Source organism: Lacerta agilis, chromosome 9 (genome assembly GCF_009819535.1).
Source record: "Lacerta agilis isolate rLacAgi1 chromosome 9, rLacAgi1.pri, whole genome shotgun sequence".
Taxonomy (NCBI): domain Eukaryota; kingdom Metazoa; phylum Chordata; class Lepidosauria; order Squamata; family Lacertidae; genus Lacerta; species Lacerta agilis.
The window spans coordinates 47620491-47639033 of NC_046320.1; the positions used below are offsets into that span (position 1 = coordinate 47620491).

An 18543-nucleotide genomic window follows, 5' to 3' on the forward strand; every position below is an offset into this window, starting at 1 on the left:
TAAGTATGACCTTAAGGTTTCTTTCACTGAAACCACTCTGAAGTATGTTATGTTTGGCTGGATCTTATCCACAGCACAGCTGATAAGAGTTTACCTCAGAATCCATTGGAGGGTACTTTCTGCCTTTGCTCTTTCCAAGACATTTTGTTTTTCCTTCTTCCAAGAGTTGACACCAGAAACCCTTGTGTGAGTCAAACCTGAAACATATAATGCCTTTAGATACAATGAATAACATCATTCTGTGTGTGAAAAAAGTGAAATACAAGCCATATTGCACTGTTGCCTTTTCTCCATAAACTGAGAGTTACAGTGGTGCCCCGCTAGACGAATGCCTCGCTAGACAAAAAACTCGCTAGACGAAAGGCATTCACTAGCGGAAGGCTGTCTCGCAAGACGAAAATGTCAATGGGCTTGCCTCGCAAGACGGAAAAAAAAATTCCCCCCGTCAAACTGTTATTTTCCCGTTGGTGCTTCGCAAGACAAAAAATTCGCTATACGACAACACTCGGAACAAATTATTTTCGTCTTGCGAGGCACCACTGTAGTTCATATGTTGACCTCTAAATGAAGCATCATTAATGTACTCATCCACTGCCACCACATGCTGCTGAAGCACTTCCCTGCTGCTCCCTCAAAGAAAGGTGACACTACTGAGCACTCATCATCTTTTACATGGAAGAAGGAACAATAATGGTAACATGTCCATTAGTTTCTTGGACTTTGATCAAATTTCATGAGGTGCAGTCTTTCAAAAATGGTGCTATGTGACCCCCTGCAAATGCATCATGGGATTTCTTTTTGTGTGTGAAAAAGGACAGTTTACCTGTCAAAAGATGCATTACAGGAATATTCAAACAGAACTACTGTATTTGCGGCTTGGGTAACCAACTGCATGTTTCACAGTACGCTTTAGGCTTAGTAGATTGATTGATTGATTTATCAAATCATTTAATGGGTGGAGCAACCCTATTAGGTCAGAAGGCGTAAGAAGTCAGGAGGGAGAATGTGTGGGGAGAGTGGAAGGTAGACAATAGTGTTCCTTTTTACTACTTTCCACTTGCAGTTTCCTCCTCTTGGTTTCAGTGAGAGGGAAAATAAGTACACCAACCCTAGGGCTGATGTGCCCCCCCCCCACTTCCAGGGACACGTTGGGTAAATGTGAAAGGTTTGGACCCACCAGATCCAATGTCTCCTGATCTTTTCCAACATGACTTGTTTGCCCTCTGCACCAGTAGCCCAGTGCCATTATAAGAGAACAAGGGAGGCATTCTTGCGAAGTTCTGGCACCTCTTTTTCTAAAAAATAGTGCTGAGTAATATTTTTTTTTAAAAAAAAAGCTTTAAAAAGTACTAACACCCACTATAAAATACAGGTTTAAAGTGAGAGGCATCTTTATCCCAAGGCACGGGGTGGATTATTATGGCATAGTAGTGCACAATAGAGGGGCACTGTCATGCTCTGGACTTCATATGTGACACACTTGTCCAAATATTGGGTGCTGGTGGTTTAAGCAAAGATTAGTATTCACCAGCTTATATAAACTGAATGGAAAAAGAAAAGAAGACATACAAGGTTAAACAAATTCAGAGTGTACTTTTATGAGAGCTGTATCAGATCATTTAAGTGAACAAGTAACCTTAAATAGAAATCTTTTAACAAATCATTGTTCACAAACAAGAGTAGACAGGAAAGAAAAGCATGTGCTGGAATTAGATGCAGATAGGAATAATTCACAGCATCCAGGTCAAGCAGTATGGTGTAAAAGAGGCTGAAAGCTCAATAGAATTACTTTAGGGGTGAATTTGATCCATTATGTCTTTACAATGCACTTGACTTTATCTCATGGAAGATAAAGTCGGGTTTTTTTTGCCACATACTCAACAAAAAAAGAAGAGCACAATTGACTAAGAGGCGTTAAATAGAGAACTGTCTGGGAATGAACACTATTCTTTTTTGAGAGCTTCTTATGAAAACAGACAATGGGATTTCATACAAAAGAGCAGACTAAGGTTATCAATCTCATTTTAAGGGCAAGTGAATAAATGTTTGAATCAAAATGGTTTGTGTACATGACTATATTATATACACAGTGGGTCCTGTATCCCTGACACTGGCATTGTTGTGCCTTTCTAACCAAATAAAAAGAAAAGCAGCTTCTGTCCTTCCTGCTTATGGATAGTGAATCTTTTGCTGCTGAGCAAAGAGGTGGAAAGGCGTTCCACTTTTTACCCATTCAAAAGCAGAACCAATTTATAGAAAACAGTCCTTGTTTTTTCTGTCTGGTGTCTTGACTGTTCTAAAGTGGTTCACCATATGCATGTTTAAAGTAAGATTTACAGAAATAATTTTCTTCCCAGTGGTTGTGTACAGCGAACAGTATTATTGTGAATTAGTTGGGTTGTTACCACCTCCACTCCTGAAAGAAAATCTTGATGTCATAAGGTCATGTATGAGTACATATTTATCCATGGGAATTAAAGGGGGTGGGGAGAGACTTTAAAAAACCCACATACTTCTAAAATTAGAAACAGTGAGCTGGTTCAGATGATCATGTATTGACTTAATAAGCCAAATGTTTTGTGAACCAACTTTCTGCCTGTATATGCTGCCCCTTTGCATGGGTTGTAAATAAAACAAATTAAAGCAAATTGAAAAGGCTCAAATTAACCACAATTTCTTGTTTCTTCTGAACCAGGAAGTTTGGAACAAGCCAGAATTCTAAAACAACTTTGTATTTAGCAAGTCACCAGGTATCAGTAGGTAGCAAGTGCACAGAATTCCATGCCGGTGAGTTAGTGAGAGAAGGGCTGGATTTCTCCTTCTCTTCTCTGCCAGTCTGAGGTGGAAGGAAAGTCACAATTCCTCAGCTTTGTCCCTCTCTGTGAACACAGTTGGCAGAAAGCATTTTTAATAGCAAGCTAATAAAAATGCTTTCTGCCAACTGTGTTGACAGAGAGGTTGGCTTTCATATACAGCACATGGAGGAGGAGGCTTTCCCTCCTCTATGAGTAGCATGAAAACAGTCCACTAGCCCCATAGCAGGCTAGTAAAAAACAACATGTGAGCTAGTGTATTTACAAGGATGTCTTCAATCATAGTTTGAAACTGGGTCAAACTTACTCAAAAGGAGGCAACCATTTGCTCCCCAGTTCAAACAAAATGGGAAACTATGGTTACTTATGGACTTCCTACTTTAATTACAACTTATGTGAAGAGACTGTGTGCATAGGCAAAATGCTTACTCATATCTTGGCTTGTTAATCTGAGATATTGTCTGAACTGGCTCCTTATTGCAGTTCTTTTATTATGCAAACTGTGTTAAATAAATCAATGAATTAACTCACGTTAGGGCTTCTGAGTAATTATAATGAGGAGTAACTCCCAGAAACTTCTGCACTTCGTCCATCACGATAGCTGGATCATTTCTCAGCTGCTGTCCATCAATAATTAGTAACTGGGGGGTGGAAAAGTCAACTATGAATACTGTATTTAAAATTCATTATATGTCAGACTTCAAACATTTTTTTCACATATGCAAAGCTCAGTCTTTAAGAGGAACTGAGGTGCCCTGGGGATCAGTAATAAATCCATTCATATTTATCACCACTTTTAATGATCTAGGAGTGAGGTAAATGGCTCACTAATTAAATCTGAAATGATATTAAATTGGAAGCTGCTTGGAATACTAGTGATGGTAGAGAAATAAAGATCTTGACCCAGATAAATTAGAACTATGGTTTGCTCTGAAAAATGCTATAAAATGTAGCTTTGACAACAAAAGCAAAATATAAAACGTGTGTTTATCTTCTTTTTAATATCATTCAGTCTGGTGACAGTTAAACAGGAAACAGTTACTTGGGTGTGTGCCATACTTTAATTGCTTGTTATCCTCTTGGACCACTGTGAATGAGCAAGGGGCTCTAGGAGGTAAAGCAGCTGGGTTATTTTCAAGTTGATTGACCCTGTGAGTCACTTACCCTATGAATCAGGCAGCACCTTAGCAGGAAACCGCAAAACAACAGCAACAAAGTGACTGACAGTGACTTATCACATGAAACCCTATTTAGCAGGCCCTGCCTTTCATTACTACGGTCATAGTGGGACTTAAGACAGGACAGAAAATGAAAGAACCTTAAAATAAGAAAAAAAATAGTGCAGTACATCATGCCAATGAATGCATGGGTTGTACTATTCTAACTTTTAGGGAAGAAGCCCCTGGATATTTGTGGTATCCAGAAAGGCTCAAACAGTTGCCAAAATGATTTTGAAACAGCAGCCTACCATGAAGATCAACATTTCACAAGGTAGTAGAGAAGGAGTAAATATTTACCTGATAAGGTGGAAAGTAAGTTAGCCATCTTTCTATATGGGTAGCATACCATCCAGGTACTAGACATTTCTTTTGAAGAGCCTTAAGCTCTGCTGAAGCATGATGTCCAGCGCTAATCACTTGATAGAAGGTAAACTTTAGAGCTGCAGGGTCTTTGTGTGATCGCTGGTGCTGGAGGGGAAAATATTGAAGTAATGCAAATGGAAAGCAGAGTGGCCAGCTTCTACTCTTAAAAGGATACTACTTTAATTTTAATTGCTTGACAATGCTAAATTGTAACTTCTATAGAAAATGGACAGATGAAGTATATGATAAACTAATTCCAGTAAGGATACATTGTTGGTTACTTTGAGTAAAACACTAATCGGGTATGCACAGAATAACCAATATAATTTCTAACTGCCCCTCACTTTAATTTCGCATGTAAAAGTGGGAAGAAGCTAACACTAACATCTTTCCTTGATTGCTTTTAGATCTAACCCATTTGATGAGCTACTTTGTTGAGAAATGACCATATTTGGGTTCTAGGAGGGTACAATTAGTCCTTTACCCAGGGACTTGAATATATGTTTAGCAGTAGTAATGTTATTCTTATTAATGATAAAAATAAAATATTTTAGAAACACCATCTCAGCAATGAGAAGCAGCGTGTAGTATGACTATACCAATGACTGCCTATGCCAATGACAGTCAGATCACTCTGTTCCTTGGACTATTATTGTTAACTAGTAGACATTAAACCTGTTAAATTAACAGGCGCTAGAACATTCCTTCCGGCGTCTCTTCCGTTGCTTTCTCTCCTCCACCGCTTCGCTTCCGCCCGTGCTCCCTTGGCTACCTTCCGGTCTTAAGCCCGGCCGCGCTCGCTCCCGCCATGGGTCTCCCCGGCTCCCTCGCCGTGCGGCCTTTCCATTCCACCCGCCGGCTCCCTCTCTGCCTCGCCCGCCATTCTTCGTGGCTGGGCCGCCCCCAGGAAAGAGCCGCCTGGGGGTTTCTGCTCGATCCCTCAGAGATCCTGGGGCCCCTGTACTCCATTGCTCCCACCTGGTAGGCGCTGTACAGGGCCGTCTCGTCATAGGGGCTGGGTGGCGCGGTGCACCAAGGCACCAGGCCCCCCAGGGGCGCCCTGCGAACCCGCCGGCATACCAGGCGCCCCCACCCCTACCCGTGCCTGCCCCCATGGGCGGGTGGACGGGCGGGCGCTCGAGCGCCGGCGGGCAAGCTGCAAGCTGGCTGGCCTCCGGAGCCCCAGCTGGAGCGCTGGGAAGGGCGCGCAAAGCCCTGCGCCCTCCAGTGCCACGCCCCTCATCCCCCGCTCGCCCACCTCCCTCCCGTGCTGGCCACCCCTCGGGGGATGAGGGGCGTGGCGCTGGAGTGGCGCGGGGCTATGCGCGCCCTTCCCAGCGCTCCAGCTGGGGCTCTGGAGGGCGGCCGGCTTGCAGCACCACGCCCCTCATCTCCCGCTCACCCACCCCCCCTCGCAAGGGGCGGCCAGCGCGGGAGGGAGATAGGCGGAGAGGCAGCCCACCGGGGGCGCCGAGGGATCGTCGCACCAGGGCGGCCGATCCCCTTAAGACGGCCCTGGCGCCGTAGTTGCTCTCGGGGTTGCTGAGTGGCACGCGGCGCCCGAAGTCTCTGCGTTCCAAGTCCCAACGGCTGTCCGTGGACCAAATGCTCAGTAGCGCAATCCCACAGACAGGGACTGGATGCAGAGACACTTGCACTTTATTAGTGTAGATAGACTTAACAGCTAGAAAACCTGTGCAGTTGTCTATACAATTAGTAATAAAGCAATAGAAACTTGAGGGGCAGGCAGGCCAGAGACATCCATTGACTCTTGCAGGACACACGCAGTCTTCAGCTGAAGCAGTCTGTTGCTGCTTGTCACACCACACCAAAGCTCAGTCCATGGAATCTTCAAGTAGGATTAGTAAAGGCACTGTTCTGAGACCCTGAAGAGCTAGACGGACCAATAATCTGACCTGATACAAGGCAGCTTTCAAAATTTCTAGGACAGCATTGAATTCTTTTATAAGAAACTAGCTATAAGAAAAGAAATATCACAATAGAAAAGTATATTATAATAAACTTATGTGAATTAAAGGAATGGATCACCAGTCTTCACCAGCAGTCCAATCCAAACCTATAGATTAAGAAGTGATGCTGAAATCTTAATCCCATTTACCTAGGAATAAACACACTGAAATAAATGGAGCTTATTTATGAGTAGACATACGTAGGATTGTGTGGTGACTTGCTAAGAAAGGCTTAAAGAAAATAATGCTTTGTCCTTCAAAATAAAATAAGGGTGCATATGCTAAAACAAGCAACCTGCATTAATTCTTAAATCTTCTACCTGATACCAGGAGTATGCTCGATCTGATGGATCAATGAGAATGGTGATGATTTTTGCCTTGGGAATCAATGAAGCTGCTCGTTTAGGGGCTTCTTCAGAATGGAAATAGTTGGCACTCTTCTCAAAAAGGAAGTCTGTAGTGACGTTGGAAGGTGCAGGAAAGAATTCCATATACCTACAGAAAAAGAATATGTTCCTTAGAACAGTTTAGAAGTTGTAAGCATTATGCAGAAAGGAACTTATTTTGAGCACATTAAAAAAATTCAAAGACAAGCTTTATCTGTTATATTTTGTAATATGTTAAACCAATCCTAGATGTCATTGTCAAATAGAAGCAACCAAATGTTTGCACTTGTCTGCTAAACGGTATTTCCTAATTAGATAAATGAGAAGTTTAGAAACTTTCCAACCACACACCTGGAATAACATTTTATCGAGGTTTTGGAGCAGGAACATTTGTTGATGTGATCTGGCCAGAAGCTGCAGCCATTCTGTCAGTGGCCTTTGATTCAGGCTTTTGTGGTAGAAAAACAAGACTGCTATGAGTTCTGACATCTCACAAACCTAGTTAGAGTGAAAAGCATATACAACTGCCTGTGAATCAATACAACTACCTTCCATGTCTGCTTTCAGCACTGTGAGCATATTGATTCACAGACAATGCTATATGTAGTCCCTATAACTAGCCTTGCTAAATGTTAGAGTCCATGAAAACAGTCTGTCCAGGGAAACAACATTTGAGAAATTTCAACATTTTGTTTCCTTTCCCCCTCAATAATGCATCTCATTTTCTCCTTAACACTGTACAATACTATCAACAGAAGTGCTTCATAGTTGTTGCAGTTCATATGATGATCAGATTTACAAAAATGGAAGAATGAACGAACTGTGTGTGACAAAACTGTGTGTGAGTCAGTCAGCAGCAAGCATTTTAGTTGACTAACCAAATAGACGTGATATTTATTAACCACAAAACACCTGTTGGACTTAATAATAAAAATCTGTTGCAAAAATAAAACCAATATGGCATTAGTCATTCTAAGAAAGTAGACTACTCTCATAGAATCAGCATCAATGTGTGAGAACAGAGTTCCATGAGAAAACCTGCTGGAGTGGATCTTTTCTGGGATTGGTCCATCAGGCAAAATATCCTGATGCAAAACTGGGGCCCTCTTCAAGGATTATTTTCTCACTACTCTCTACATGGTATCAACAAACATTCCCTCACTGTTTAACATTATGGTTAAGTAGAATAATATCAATATATTAGAATATATTAGAAAATAATAATAATAATAATAATAATAATAATAATAATAATAATAATTGGTTAAGTAGAAGACAGTGGACACAATCCAAGAGGAAGTTGATTTATGCCAAGAAAAGGACTACTTTTGCAGAGAACCTATTCATTTTAATGAGACGTGAACATGAAAATGTCCTACAGGATTTCCCTCTTGCACATGTGAGGAGTAAAACACAAAGACGTCTAGAATTACTGCTAAACTGCCTATTCCCCAGCTTGCTCTTTAACGCTGTGCCTGAAGCTGGAGGTAAAAGGAAGTCAGATGGCTTCAAAGAGGGAGAAGAAAGGAAGTGGAATGGTTAAGCCAGACTCAACTATGTTCCCCTAAAAATATGTGGGCTGGTACACTGGAACCTCGGATTGCGGATGTAATCCGTGACGGAGGCATGTCCGCAACCCGCACCGTTCGTAACCTGCAGCGCTGCATCTGCACACGTGCGTGATGTGATTTGGCGTTTATGCGCATGTGCGAGCGGTGAAATCCGGAAGTAACCCCTTCCGGTACTTCCGGGTTTTCCATGGTACACAACCTGAAAATATGTAACCTGAAGCGTTTGTAACCCGAGGTACCACTGTACTGTTTTACCTATAAGCAGCAGCATCTTTAGGAAGATCAGCTTTTATGAAAGTGAACAGAAACCTCTAAAGAGAGATGTAAGAAACACAGCAGTGGCTCTTTTTAAATTGCTACTTGCTACCTTAGTAAAGAATAGAATGTTGTTGTTTATATTGTCTTTTAGGTAGACTCAGAATTGTAGCTCCTAGATAATACTCCATTTCCATTTAAGGCACAATTAAATAACGTGACAAATTGTAATTAAACTTCTCTTTCTTTGTATAATCAGAAGTATCTAATTGTTTGAAATATACTAGTATTTCCCAATAGCTGTGGTAAAGTAAGGGAAGAAATCACAGGTGGCATTTCTTGTATTTGTAATTGATGCTACATTATTTGCACATACTTAATTTTTAGAATAGTAAAAGTTATTTTAGTCTGCATAAACAACCTCACATTGGTAATGCCATTTTTGTATTGTGCACAGTATAGAAATTTTGAGATTTATACTAGTAACCCATCTTACCAATCAATCCCCCTGTGGTAGTTATTTCTATTAAAGAACTGTACCTCCTCAAAGGTTTTGGGGCTGGGGGAGTTACTAATGATGGATGGATGCATAATCAGGAACAAATACAAAGCTGTTGTACCTGCAAAGAGAATAAAATCCAAGAGTTGAGACAAGACAGGACATTCTATCAACTGGATCCTAATTTTATACAACATTTGTCTTTGGTGATAATCATCCTCAATTATACCAGCAACGAACTTTAACAAACATGTATAAAATGCATGCAAAACTTTCTACAATGAACAAAAAGTACTTGTCTTTAAAAAGTTTTCTTGGATCAATGCTGAATTGAAATTTATTTAAGTAGTAGCTGTATCTATACTGAGAACACCTGAGATTTCATTCACTTACATTGCAGAAGATGCACTGCTTTATTGTTTTATTTAAATTTATATACCACTTTTCCATTAAAAAATATGCTCAAAGTAGCTCACAATAGAACAAAAATGCAAATCAATAGTTCATTACAATAACAAGTAAATGTGAAATAAATTCAAAACATAACATGACAATCCAGCAAATAACTCAGTTTGATTATATTAACATTGTAACACTTTAGAGTAATCATAAAACAAACTCAATTGTTGAAACATCAATTAATAACAAATACAGTAAACATTCAAATACAACTGAATGCCAACAATAAAAATAAAGGAAAGCAAATGTTCCTGCTCAAACTAAACAAGTAAAAAAAATTGGTGTATGCTGGTATTTAGGTTATGTGTGGAAGAACACAACTCTAAATAAATATTTTTTGTTTTATACAATCACTTATAATTTAACAGCCATTTTGGAGTAGACAGTTATAATGTTGGGGCAGGGTCTATGAATCAAACAGAACAGCTTTGTGCTCTGTTGATTCATAGAAGCTGCAGTGTAGATAAGCCTGAGTTCATCATTGTTGCTGCTAGCTAATATTTTCTTCTACCAAGCCAATTCAATAAGCTCTTACCAGTTTTCTGGGGTCCAATAACCAGGAATTTTGGTAACCGATCACAGGTTTTTTCTTTTGACCAGATATCTCTGTGTCGCTTGTCATCACAAGGATTCTAAGTTAACGAAAAAGCAATTTTTATCATCATCATCATCATTATTATTGTTACTAGTCAACAGTAGCTAAATTGTCTAGTTTACATATTATGTCGCAAGATAAATTTTAATTTCTAAACGTTAAAATTAATTTTTAAATTTAATTTTTGATTGATGAATATAAAATAAGTATTACTGCTAGTAATCATGTTTCCTTATTATGATCTAATAGCACAATCCTATGCAATCAGCACTGAGTGCAAAGAGGCTTATTCCCAAGTAAGTGTGTATATGATTGCAGACTTAATTTATGTTTATCTAGTTTCAGTGCTAAAATAGTGTATATTCTATTCATAGGAGACGCGGGTGGTGCTGTGGTCTAAACCACAGAGCCTAGGGCTTGCCGATCAGAAGGTCAGCAGTTCTAATCCCTGCAATGGGGTGAGCTTCCATTGTTCGGTCCCAGCTCCTGCCCACCTAGCAGTTCAAAAGCACATCAAAGTGCAAGTAGATAAATAGGTACTGCTCCAGCGGGAAGGTAAACGGTGTTTCCGTGCACTGCTCTGGTTCGCCAGAAGTGGCTTAGTCATGCGGGCCACATGAACCGGAAGCTGTATGAAGACAAATGCCAGCCCCCTCGGCCTATAGAGCGAGATGAGCACGCAACCCCAGAGTCGTCTGCGACTGGAACTAACGGTTAGGGGTACCTTTACCTTTACCTATTCTATTCATAATATCTGGTACCACCATGTGGGCCTTTGGCAAGTGGATGGGGACACCCACTTGTCAATAACCTGACATCACAGAATGATTCAAACTTCAACATAAGGATTTAGGCAAACATAAGGCACCATTCCCCTTCATGGATCACTGCCTTGTCGTGGCGAAGGGGCTTGAATAACTCGAAGAAGGTATGAGCTATGCCGTGCAGGGCCACCCAAGATGGACAGGTCATAGCTGAGAGTTTAGACTAAATGTGATCCACCTGGAGAAGGAACTGGCAAACCACTCCAGCATGCTCTGGTTCATGGGGTCACAGAGAGTTGAACACGACTAAGATGACTAAACAACAACAACAAGGCACCATTGGATTAAAAAAAAGGCGGGGGATCTCCAAATTATATATGTTGGTAGGTTGTATAAAATACTTTGCTTTTATAAGAAGCAGAGATATAGAAAGAGGGGGGAAAGTAATGGTAAAAGTGATACTGATTTTATAACATTCAGTTAGCAATCAAAAGCTTTGCTTAGTTATATTCAGATTAATAATCTGACATTGAGGGTAGAAAGCAGTTTTATCTATGCGGTATTTGATTTTTATGCTGCATGTTCAATCCCTGGGATCTACAGGTAGGGCTGAAAAAACTATCTGAATGCACTGAAGATTAAGCAACCTGTCCGCTCTATCTCTCATAGTGTGTTTCTTTTGCAATCTTACCTGCCAAAGAGGGTCCTTTTGCTCAGGGAAGAGTTCAAAGTACTTGTGAGCCAACTGAATTGGAGGTAGTGTCTGCAGCTTCAAGTTAGTCCAACTCTGAACAAAATTAGCCAGATTGACAAAGGTGTACAAACCCAAGCGGTCATTCCCATAGTTAGACAAGTGAGTCATAAAGATGCTGATCTGTAAAACAAAATACATTTTTCTTATGGTATCACTAGATGGCAGTGAAGTTACAGGGAAGATAACATCTATGCTATTTGTCCTTAATGATCTGGCTACGCATGCTCTTATTGACAGGTGTATCCTATGCTCTGCTGTGGTGGTAAGACAGCACAGTAAAACACATTGGGCTCCCAAGAATGGTATGGCATGGCTAGTTTCTATGCAGCATGCAGTTAGTAGTGCATAAGTGAACTGATGCTACATCAGCTGCAGTGATAAGCTAAGTAAAAAAGAATTTTGGAAGCATTGGGAAGACTTGTTCTCTACCACTATAGACTTTGAATCAGTTATGATAGTACCAATTTTTGGCCAGCAAATGTGCTTGGCAAATGAACAGCTGTTCCATTATTATTATCTAAATATTTTATTAAATGGAATGTATAAATAATATCCCTCCCGCCCAAAATTTTCTTACAGGAAATGGAACAAAAATAGTAATTATGCAAATTGTTATTAGATGCATATAAAATAAAGTTCCTCCAGATGGCATAAAAGGTCTGTGGTTCTTTTTCCCCCTGGTAGGAGTCTAATGCTGTGTGTGTGGTTTTTCCCAATAGTGCAGTATTTCAAACATTTCTATGCCAAGCAGGTAAGTAGATCTTCCAAGGATTTCTATCTCTGAACTACAGATTGTTGTGTAGTGATCAACAAATAAGATAACAATCCCTTACATGGTAACAGAATTCCCTACAAATCCAACAAGTTATATATAAGGTGCATACAATATCTAATATCTCCCCATGAGCTGCTACTTTCCCTGCTATACAACCCCTGGAAACAAATACAATAGGATTGGTTACACTTCCCTAGAAAAGATCTGAATGTCGTTAAAAACAACTGTCTGAATCAGAAGGGATTGGTCAACCCAAAACTTGTGGTTACCAAGACCATGCATTCCTCTCCAAAGCCATGGGCTCTTGTCTCTGACCTCACCTCTAAAACACGGCATGAGACCAGAGAAAATCCCACACTCCCTTTCCCAGCTCCCAACTTGGAGCTGGTGAAAAGGGTGGGTATTTCATGCAAAGCAAAAACGAAGCCCTTGTCCCATCTTTCACTCAGTGCTGGAAAGGGAGAGTCTGGAGCTATGTTGTGTTTCTATACTTGCTGGGTTGTTGAAGTACCTGGCAGGTGAGAACAAAGATGCTACACCTCTGTACCCCTACCCTGAAGCAGAATCAAACCAAATTGCATGCTTTCCTTCAACTTTGGGGATGAATCCACTATTATTTGGAATAGAAAGACCAGATATTATGACTTGGTGCAAGGCAGCTTCCTGTGTTTCTATGGATCACATTAGCAGTCCTCCCTACCCCAAACCTCCAGGATTGGGAGTCCAGGGCTCATCACCCTCTCCAGAAAGCGACTGAACACATGCCACTGCAAATAAAAACTGTGGAGCCCTGCTAATCAGGACAACTAAAGTACCGGTACATACATTAAAGAGAAAGCATTGTATTTCAGACAATATTGTATTTTTGTATTCACAATACCAAATGCAGTCTTTTTTCTATGAAAGCTGCCCAACTGGCAAACAATGCTGAACTACCTAGCCTTGCTTACATGGGAAACAGTTTGAATATCTTGTTAAAAGGCCAATTAATTGTAGGAATGACTGGATGTGCTAGAAATTGAAATGCAGTCTAATATTATAAGACATTTCCTCTGGCTCACTCTGAGATAAGGTATTTCTTTGCATGACAGAAAGAAGGTATATTATTTAAACCTTTTCCTCACCCACAAAATCAAGGTTTAGAGAAGGAAAGTTGGATTTGCAGCTTTCAGGTTGCAATGCATTTTAAAACGCCGTACCTTCTATGCACTCTATTTCCACCCAAAGCTCTGCAATTCTATTTCTGTGCTGCTTCTTTAGCAGAATTTGCAACAAGCATCATTTCACAGAGAATTTGTTTAATGAGTGTCACCTTGTGACACTGCCTGGCTTGTGACTAAAGCCCGGGGCTTCATTTTTTGTTATTCTCAAAGCATGAAGAGATACAAAGAGATATAATTCATAGAACACAATCTCCCTTATAAAGCTAGAATGGTAAAAAATGTATTTTCAGAAGATGGCTGTGTTCCCTTCAGGCAAGGAATAATGTATTTTTTGGCCACACGTATAACCTTTTCAAATTTCTTTTATTATTTTTAGTGCTGAAACCATAAGTAGTCTAGAAACTGGACTGTTACTTTCAACAAAGATATAATTGGAAGGTTTTCCCACAAAAGGTAAGCTTGATTTTTCCAGCAGCTTCTTTTTCCTCCTACACCTGTGCTGACCTCTGACATTTATAATGTCAGTTCACCTCCCGGCAATTCTTTACCTGCCAACAACTTTAACACTGCACTGAAAGAGGGGGAAAGAGAGAGAACTTGAAAAGGTTAGTAGTTCAGGGAAAATATGTATTATTCTTTCCCTGAAGCAAAACTCACTATAATCCTAAGAATGTTATGGTGTGGAAGGTTTTTACTCTTTCTCCCTTTTTAAAGTGGACTAAATAGATCATAATAAATCATTTTCAAAAATAAGATGCTCTGCCAGGGAGGAGAAAAAAAATTCAACATGGACCTCAAATTCAGTTTTACTTCCACTCTGCCTCTGCATTACAGATTGTTCAACATATTTGCAAGAGAAGAGAAATGATAAAATGTTAGTTTCAGCTCATAGTGTTAAATCTAGGTTTCCTTCACTGTTTTAAAATATGTTTTATATGTTTACACAACTGTTAGAAGGGATTCCAAAATCTGCCTGTCATGTTTTTATGTTCTACTCTGGAAAGCTTATCACGGCAAAGTCCCAGATGTTTACAGCTGCTTCTCTATGGAGACAAATTAAATTCAGGAAGCCCGCTAGTTCTTTGTAGTACTGGGAAGTCCAGCCCCTGAATGGCACCAAGACAAGACTCAGCAGTACAGAAGGAGGAATCATTTCACTGCAGCACTATGATGGGAGAAGCCATGCCTGGAAAATTCCAGATGTGTAGCTATGTTAGTTTCCATAAGCAAATCCTACAAAGATTAAATAATTAAATAATTATACACTTAATATTAGTATAAAGGTCTCTGGAACTGGGGCTCATTTCTTCAGATGTGTGTAAAAATGCAAAATCAAACTAGGAACAAAAAACAAGCAGCATTTCATTATGCTTAAGCCCTACAATACATTTCCTACATGTGAATTGGTCCTGAGCAATTTCTTAGTGAATAGGTATATGCTTTCCAATTCTTCTCAAGCAAATGTGAGTCAGCAATGCACTGATAGCCTTTAACACCCCTCTCCCTTTTATAAAAGGCAAGACAAGACTGAATGAATTCTACTAACCTTTCCACCTTTTAAAATGTGTGTTTTGGTACATTATTAGATTGCATCCCACCATCTTAAAAACTTTCTTATTAGAGCATTTCAGCATTTTGTTGCTTCAGTGAAAAAACACCCACCCTTTTTCACCTTTTCTCCCAAATGAACTTGAGATCTAGCAGTGTTTCATTGCACTCCAAGGAAATTAAGATCCTTAAAGGAGAAAATTGAATGGGAAAAAATGTTTTAAATGATGGTTTAGAGCTACATTTGGCCCCTGGCTAGTAACTGTTTTTTAATTTTCATCTTTTTCAGAACAGTAGCAAAGTTTCTCGATTTTCTTTTCCCATTGCACATAACCCTCTGGGCAAGCTGGATAATCATCTCCTTTTGACTTCTTGCTAGCATGCCTGCTTTCGCACACTGGAAAATCAAGAGTGGCAAAAGGTCTCCCTACCCTTTGGATCTGTGTTCATTCCAAACCCTTGAAGTAGCAAACATTTCACCCAGCTTTTAGTTTATGATGAAAACATGGAGCAAAAAGAAAACAAGAAAACAAGTATTCAGATATTACATCTTAAAATAGTTCAATATTTGTTTGTTTTTTTGACAATGCGCTATTCTGCAACAGAACATCCCAGTTGATCCCAACAGATTAGAGGGCAGTGCCTATTGCAATACTATGCTGTTACACAGCCTCCATTCATCTTAATAGGGCTTGTGGGTACAAGACCCATTGAACCAGTTGGGAATTGCATACCGACACCGCTTTGTGGATAACACTGAAATTACAATATCATAGAGTGGAACCATATCAACTATTGTCCTTTTGTTGGTATGGGTTTTACTTTCTAACACAGTACTCCATTCCTACTTAGTACTGGGCCCATTTCCATTTAAGTCCATACTCTTAGACAAATAGCCAATTGTTCCTTTGACAGTTGTGTGAGAGAACCACATTAATTGTGGTGACTGATGAGGTTACCAACTTCTGCCACCCCACCCAAGTAGGGTTTCTGCACCTTCAACAAGGGCTGTACACAATTTTGCCCATGAAAATTTTGAAGGTAAGAAACTACACAATCATTTTGCTTAACATTTTTCTGCTGCTTATAGCTTTACCTGCTTACAGCTGTTTCTGTGCCCAGTTGGTGGCTTCAACACAGTTTTTAAAAGGTTCCTCTCCTTAAGGTATTGCCTGCTACACAAGGACTACCCAGAGCAGCATTCCACAACCTGGTGCCCCTGTATGTTGTTGGCCTTCAAGTCTCATCACTGCCAATGGTCAGTAACGATAGCAGCTGTAGTCCAAAACTTCCAGAGGGCCACAGATTGGGGAATGGAGACCTAAACAAGTGTCATGAAGCTAAATCAGGCTGAGGCTAGGAGGCACTGCTTTCAGTCTATATAAGCCTCCTGATAACAATGCATAGCCAGACAAAATTAGCTATGTAATGAACTCACAAACCCAAATTAGTAAAGGCAATCCTTATTTTGGTTGAAACACTCACAAAACCTATCGCCAATGGGAGGAACCCATTCACTGTGGTTTGATCACACAACCACAACCTACCAGAGCTTTCTAAACTTTCCATGTTGGTGACACACTTTTTAGACATGCATCATTTCACAACACAGTAATTCAGTTTTACTAGCAAACTGGAGGTTAAACTAACCCCTTCCGGAGTGTAGGGGGTGTTTGCATGACACACTTACACACTGCAGGCAACACACATGTCATGATACAGTTTGGAAAGCTCTGACCTAAATGGTTGTGAATTCACCTTTAGAAGGCGAAGTTCCCATGTGCAGTCTGGGTGACTTTCTGAGGAATCCAGCTGAGGGAGGAAGGCTGGAAAAAAACACTCTACCTTGGTCCTTTCCCCCTTCATCCAGTCTCAGATGTCCAACATTCTCTGATATTTCTATTTGAATGTCTATCACTCCAAACTCAATTATGCCTGAGCCTGAATTTTTCATATTTGACCCTAAACCTGCCTCTTCTCAATTACTCTTCATTTCTGATGATAGCACCATAATCCACTCTGTTGTCCCAGAACAAAGCCTTGGCCTTATTTTTAATCATCCTTTTCCTTTGCACCTATATTCAATCTATTGTCAAGACATGCTGCTTCGTTCTATACAACATAGAAAGCCACCCCTTCCTGTCTGTCCTCTCAGTTCTGTTGGCATCCATCTGTCTCAGGAAACAATGGAGGAGTTTGCCTTTGGGGGGTGAGATCAAGCTGTTGGAAGGTTGCAGCGCCTGCTGTGGCTGTAGAAACCAATGCAGGACAGACATATTTTGTTGCAGCTGGGGGAGATGAAGGTGTCTGGTTGTGCTGCTGCATGTGGAAGGTGTTGAGGTGTTACTCCTGATGCTTGTAAGTTGCCCAGGACTCGCTTCCATAAAGCAGCATTCTCAACATGCAAGCCTGGTAGACATTCATCTTGGTAATGGATGTTAGCATCACATTCTCCTCTCAGTTAAATCTCTGTTATATGCTCTACTTGTCCTACCCTGACCACTAAAAAAAAAAAAAAAGGATGAAGGAAGGAAAGTGGTAACTTTGTGGGTAAATAATTCAGCTTAAGATAGGAAATATGGGTTCTAAAACTAGATTAATGAAAATCGGGAAAATGCATTCCTTAATTTTGCAACTGAACTTAGAAGACCAGATGAGCACACAATGAGAAGATTGGCAAGTATACTATTCAGGGTTCTGAAATATCAGTGATAATTTCCTTTTGAAAATGTTTGCTAGCACCAATATATTGCTCTAGCACAGGGGTGGCCAACTCCCAAGAGACTGCATCTACTTACAGAGATAAAAACTGGCAGTGATCTACCCCCTCTTTGGGGATTCAGGTCAAAGTTGTTGAGCATTTTTTAGGGAGAAAATCCCTGTTTTGGGGGTTCAGGTCAAAGTTGTTGAGCTTCTTTTAGGAAGGAGGAAGGCCCATTTTTAGGGGTTCAGGTCAAAGATGTTGAGCTTGTTTGACGGAGTTAAGCCCCGCTTTTTTGAGGTGCAAGGCAAAAATGTTGAGCTTTTTTTAGGGGAGCCAGAGTTGTTGAACTTCTTTGCGGGGAGCCAGTGATCTACCAGTGATCTACCACAAGACGTCCAGTGATCTACTGGTAGATCACGATCTACCTGTTGGATGTGCCTGCTCTAGCAGACCACCATAGGGACTAACATAAATTGGCTTCGAGCAATTCAATTCCAAGTACATATTTTCAAGTTGCTAATTCAGTTTCTTACATCTTTTTGTCATGGGCTTAATTTTGGCATTAGGTTTACTTGATTCATTGTTTAATAATAGGAGCAGAAGTAATGTCATGTAATCCAGTGTTTAAAAACAAAATGATTGGTGGTTAATGAATCTGTTTCACTTAAGTGCTAGAAGCAGATATTCTTTTAGTTTAATATAGT

The 18543-nt window shown here is 40.2% G+C and overlaps 1 protein-coding gene across 3 annotated transcripts in view; it reads right to left on the reverse strand.

Annotated features, from left to right (window-relative positions):
• The window catches only part of LOC117052750 (bifunctional heparan sulfate N-deacetylase/N-sulfotransferase 3), a 67495-nt gene that overhangs the window by 4251 nt on the left and 44701 nt on the right, over positions 1 to 18543 (reverse strand). For all 3 annotated transcript variants that reach the window (XM_033159868.1, XM_033159869.1, XM_033159870.1), the window contains exons 7-13: positions 11587 to 11769; positions 10072 to 10168; positions 9075 to 9198; positions 6687 to 6861; positions 4331 to 4501; positions 3345 to 3454; positions 95 to 197 (exon numbers count right to left, since the gene is read on the reverse strand). In XM_033159868.1, the coding sequence (XP_033015759.1) occupies positions 95 to 197; positions 3345 to 3454; positions 4331 to 4501; positions 6687 to 6861; positions 9075 to 9198; positions 10072 to 10168; positions 11587 to 11769 (963 nt within the window). The remainder of the gene's footprint in view (positions 1 to 94; positions 198 to 3344; positions 3455 to 4330; positions 4502 to 6686; positions 6862 to 9074; positions 9199 to 10071; positions 10169 to 11586; positions 11770 to 18543) is intronic.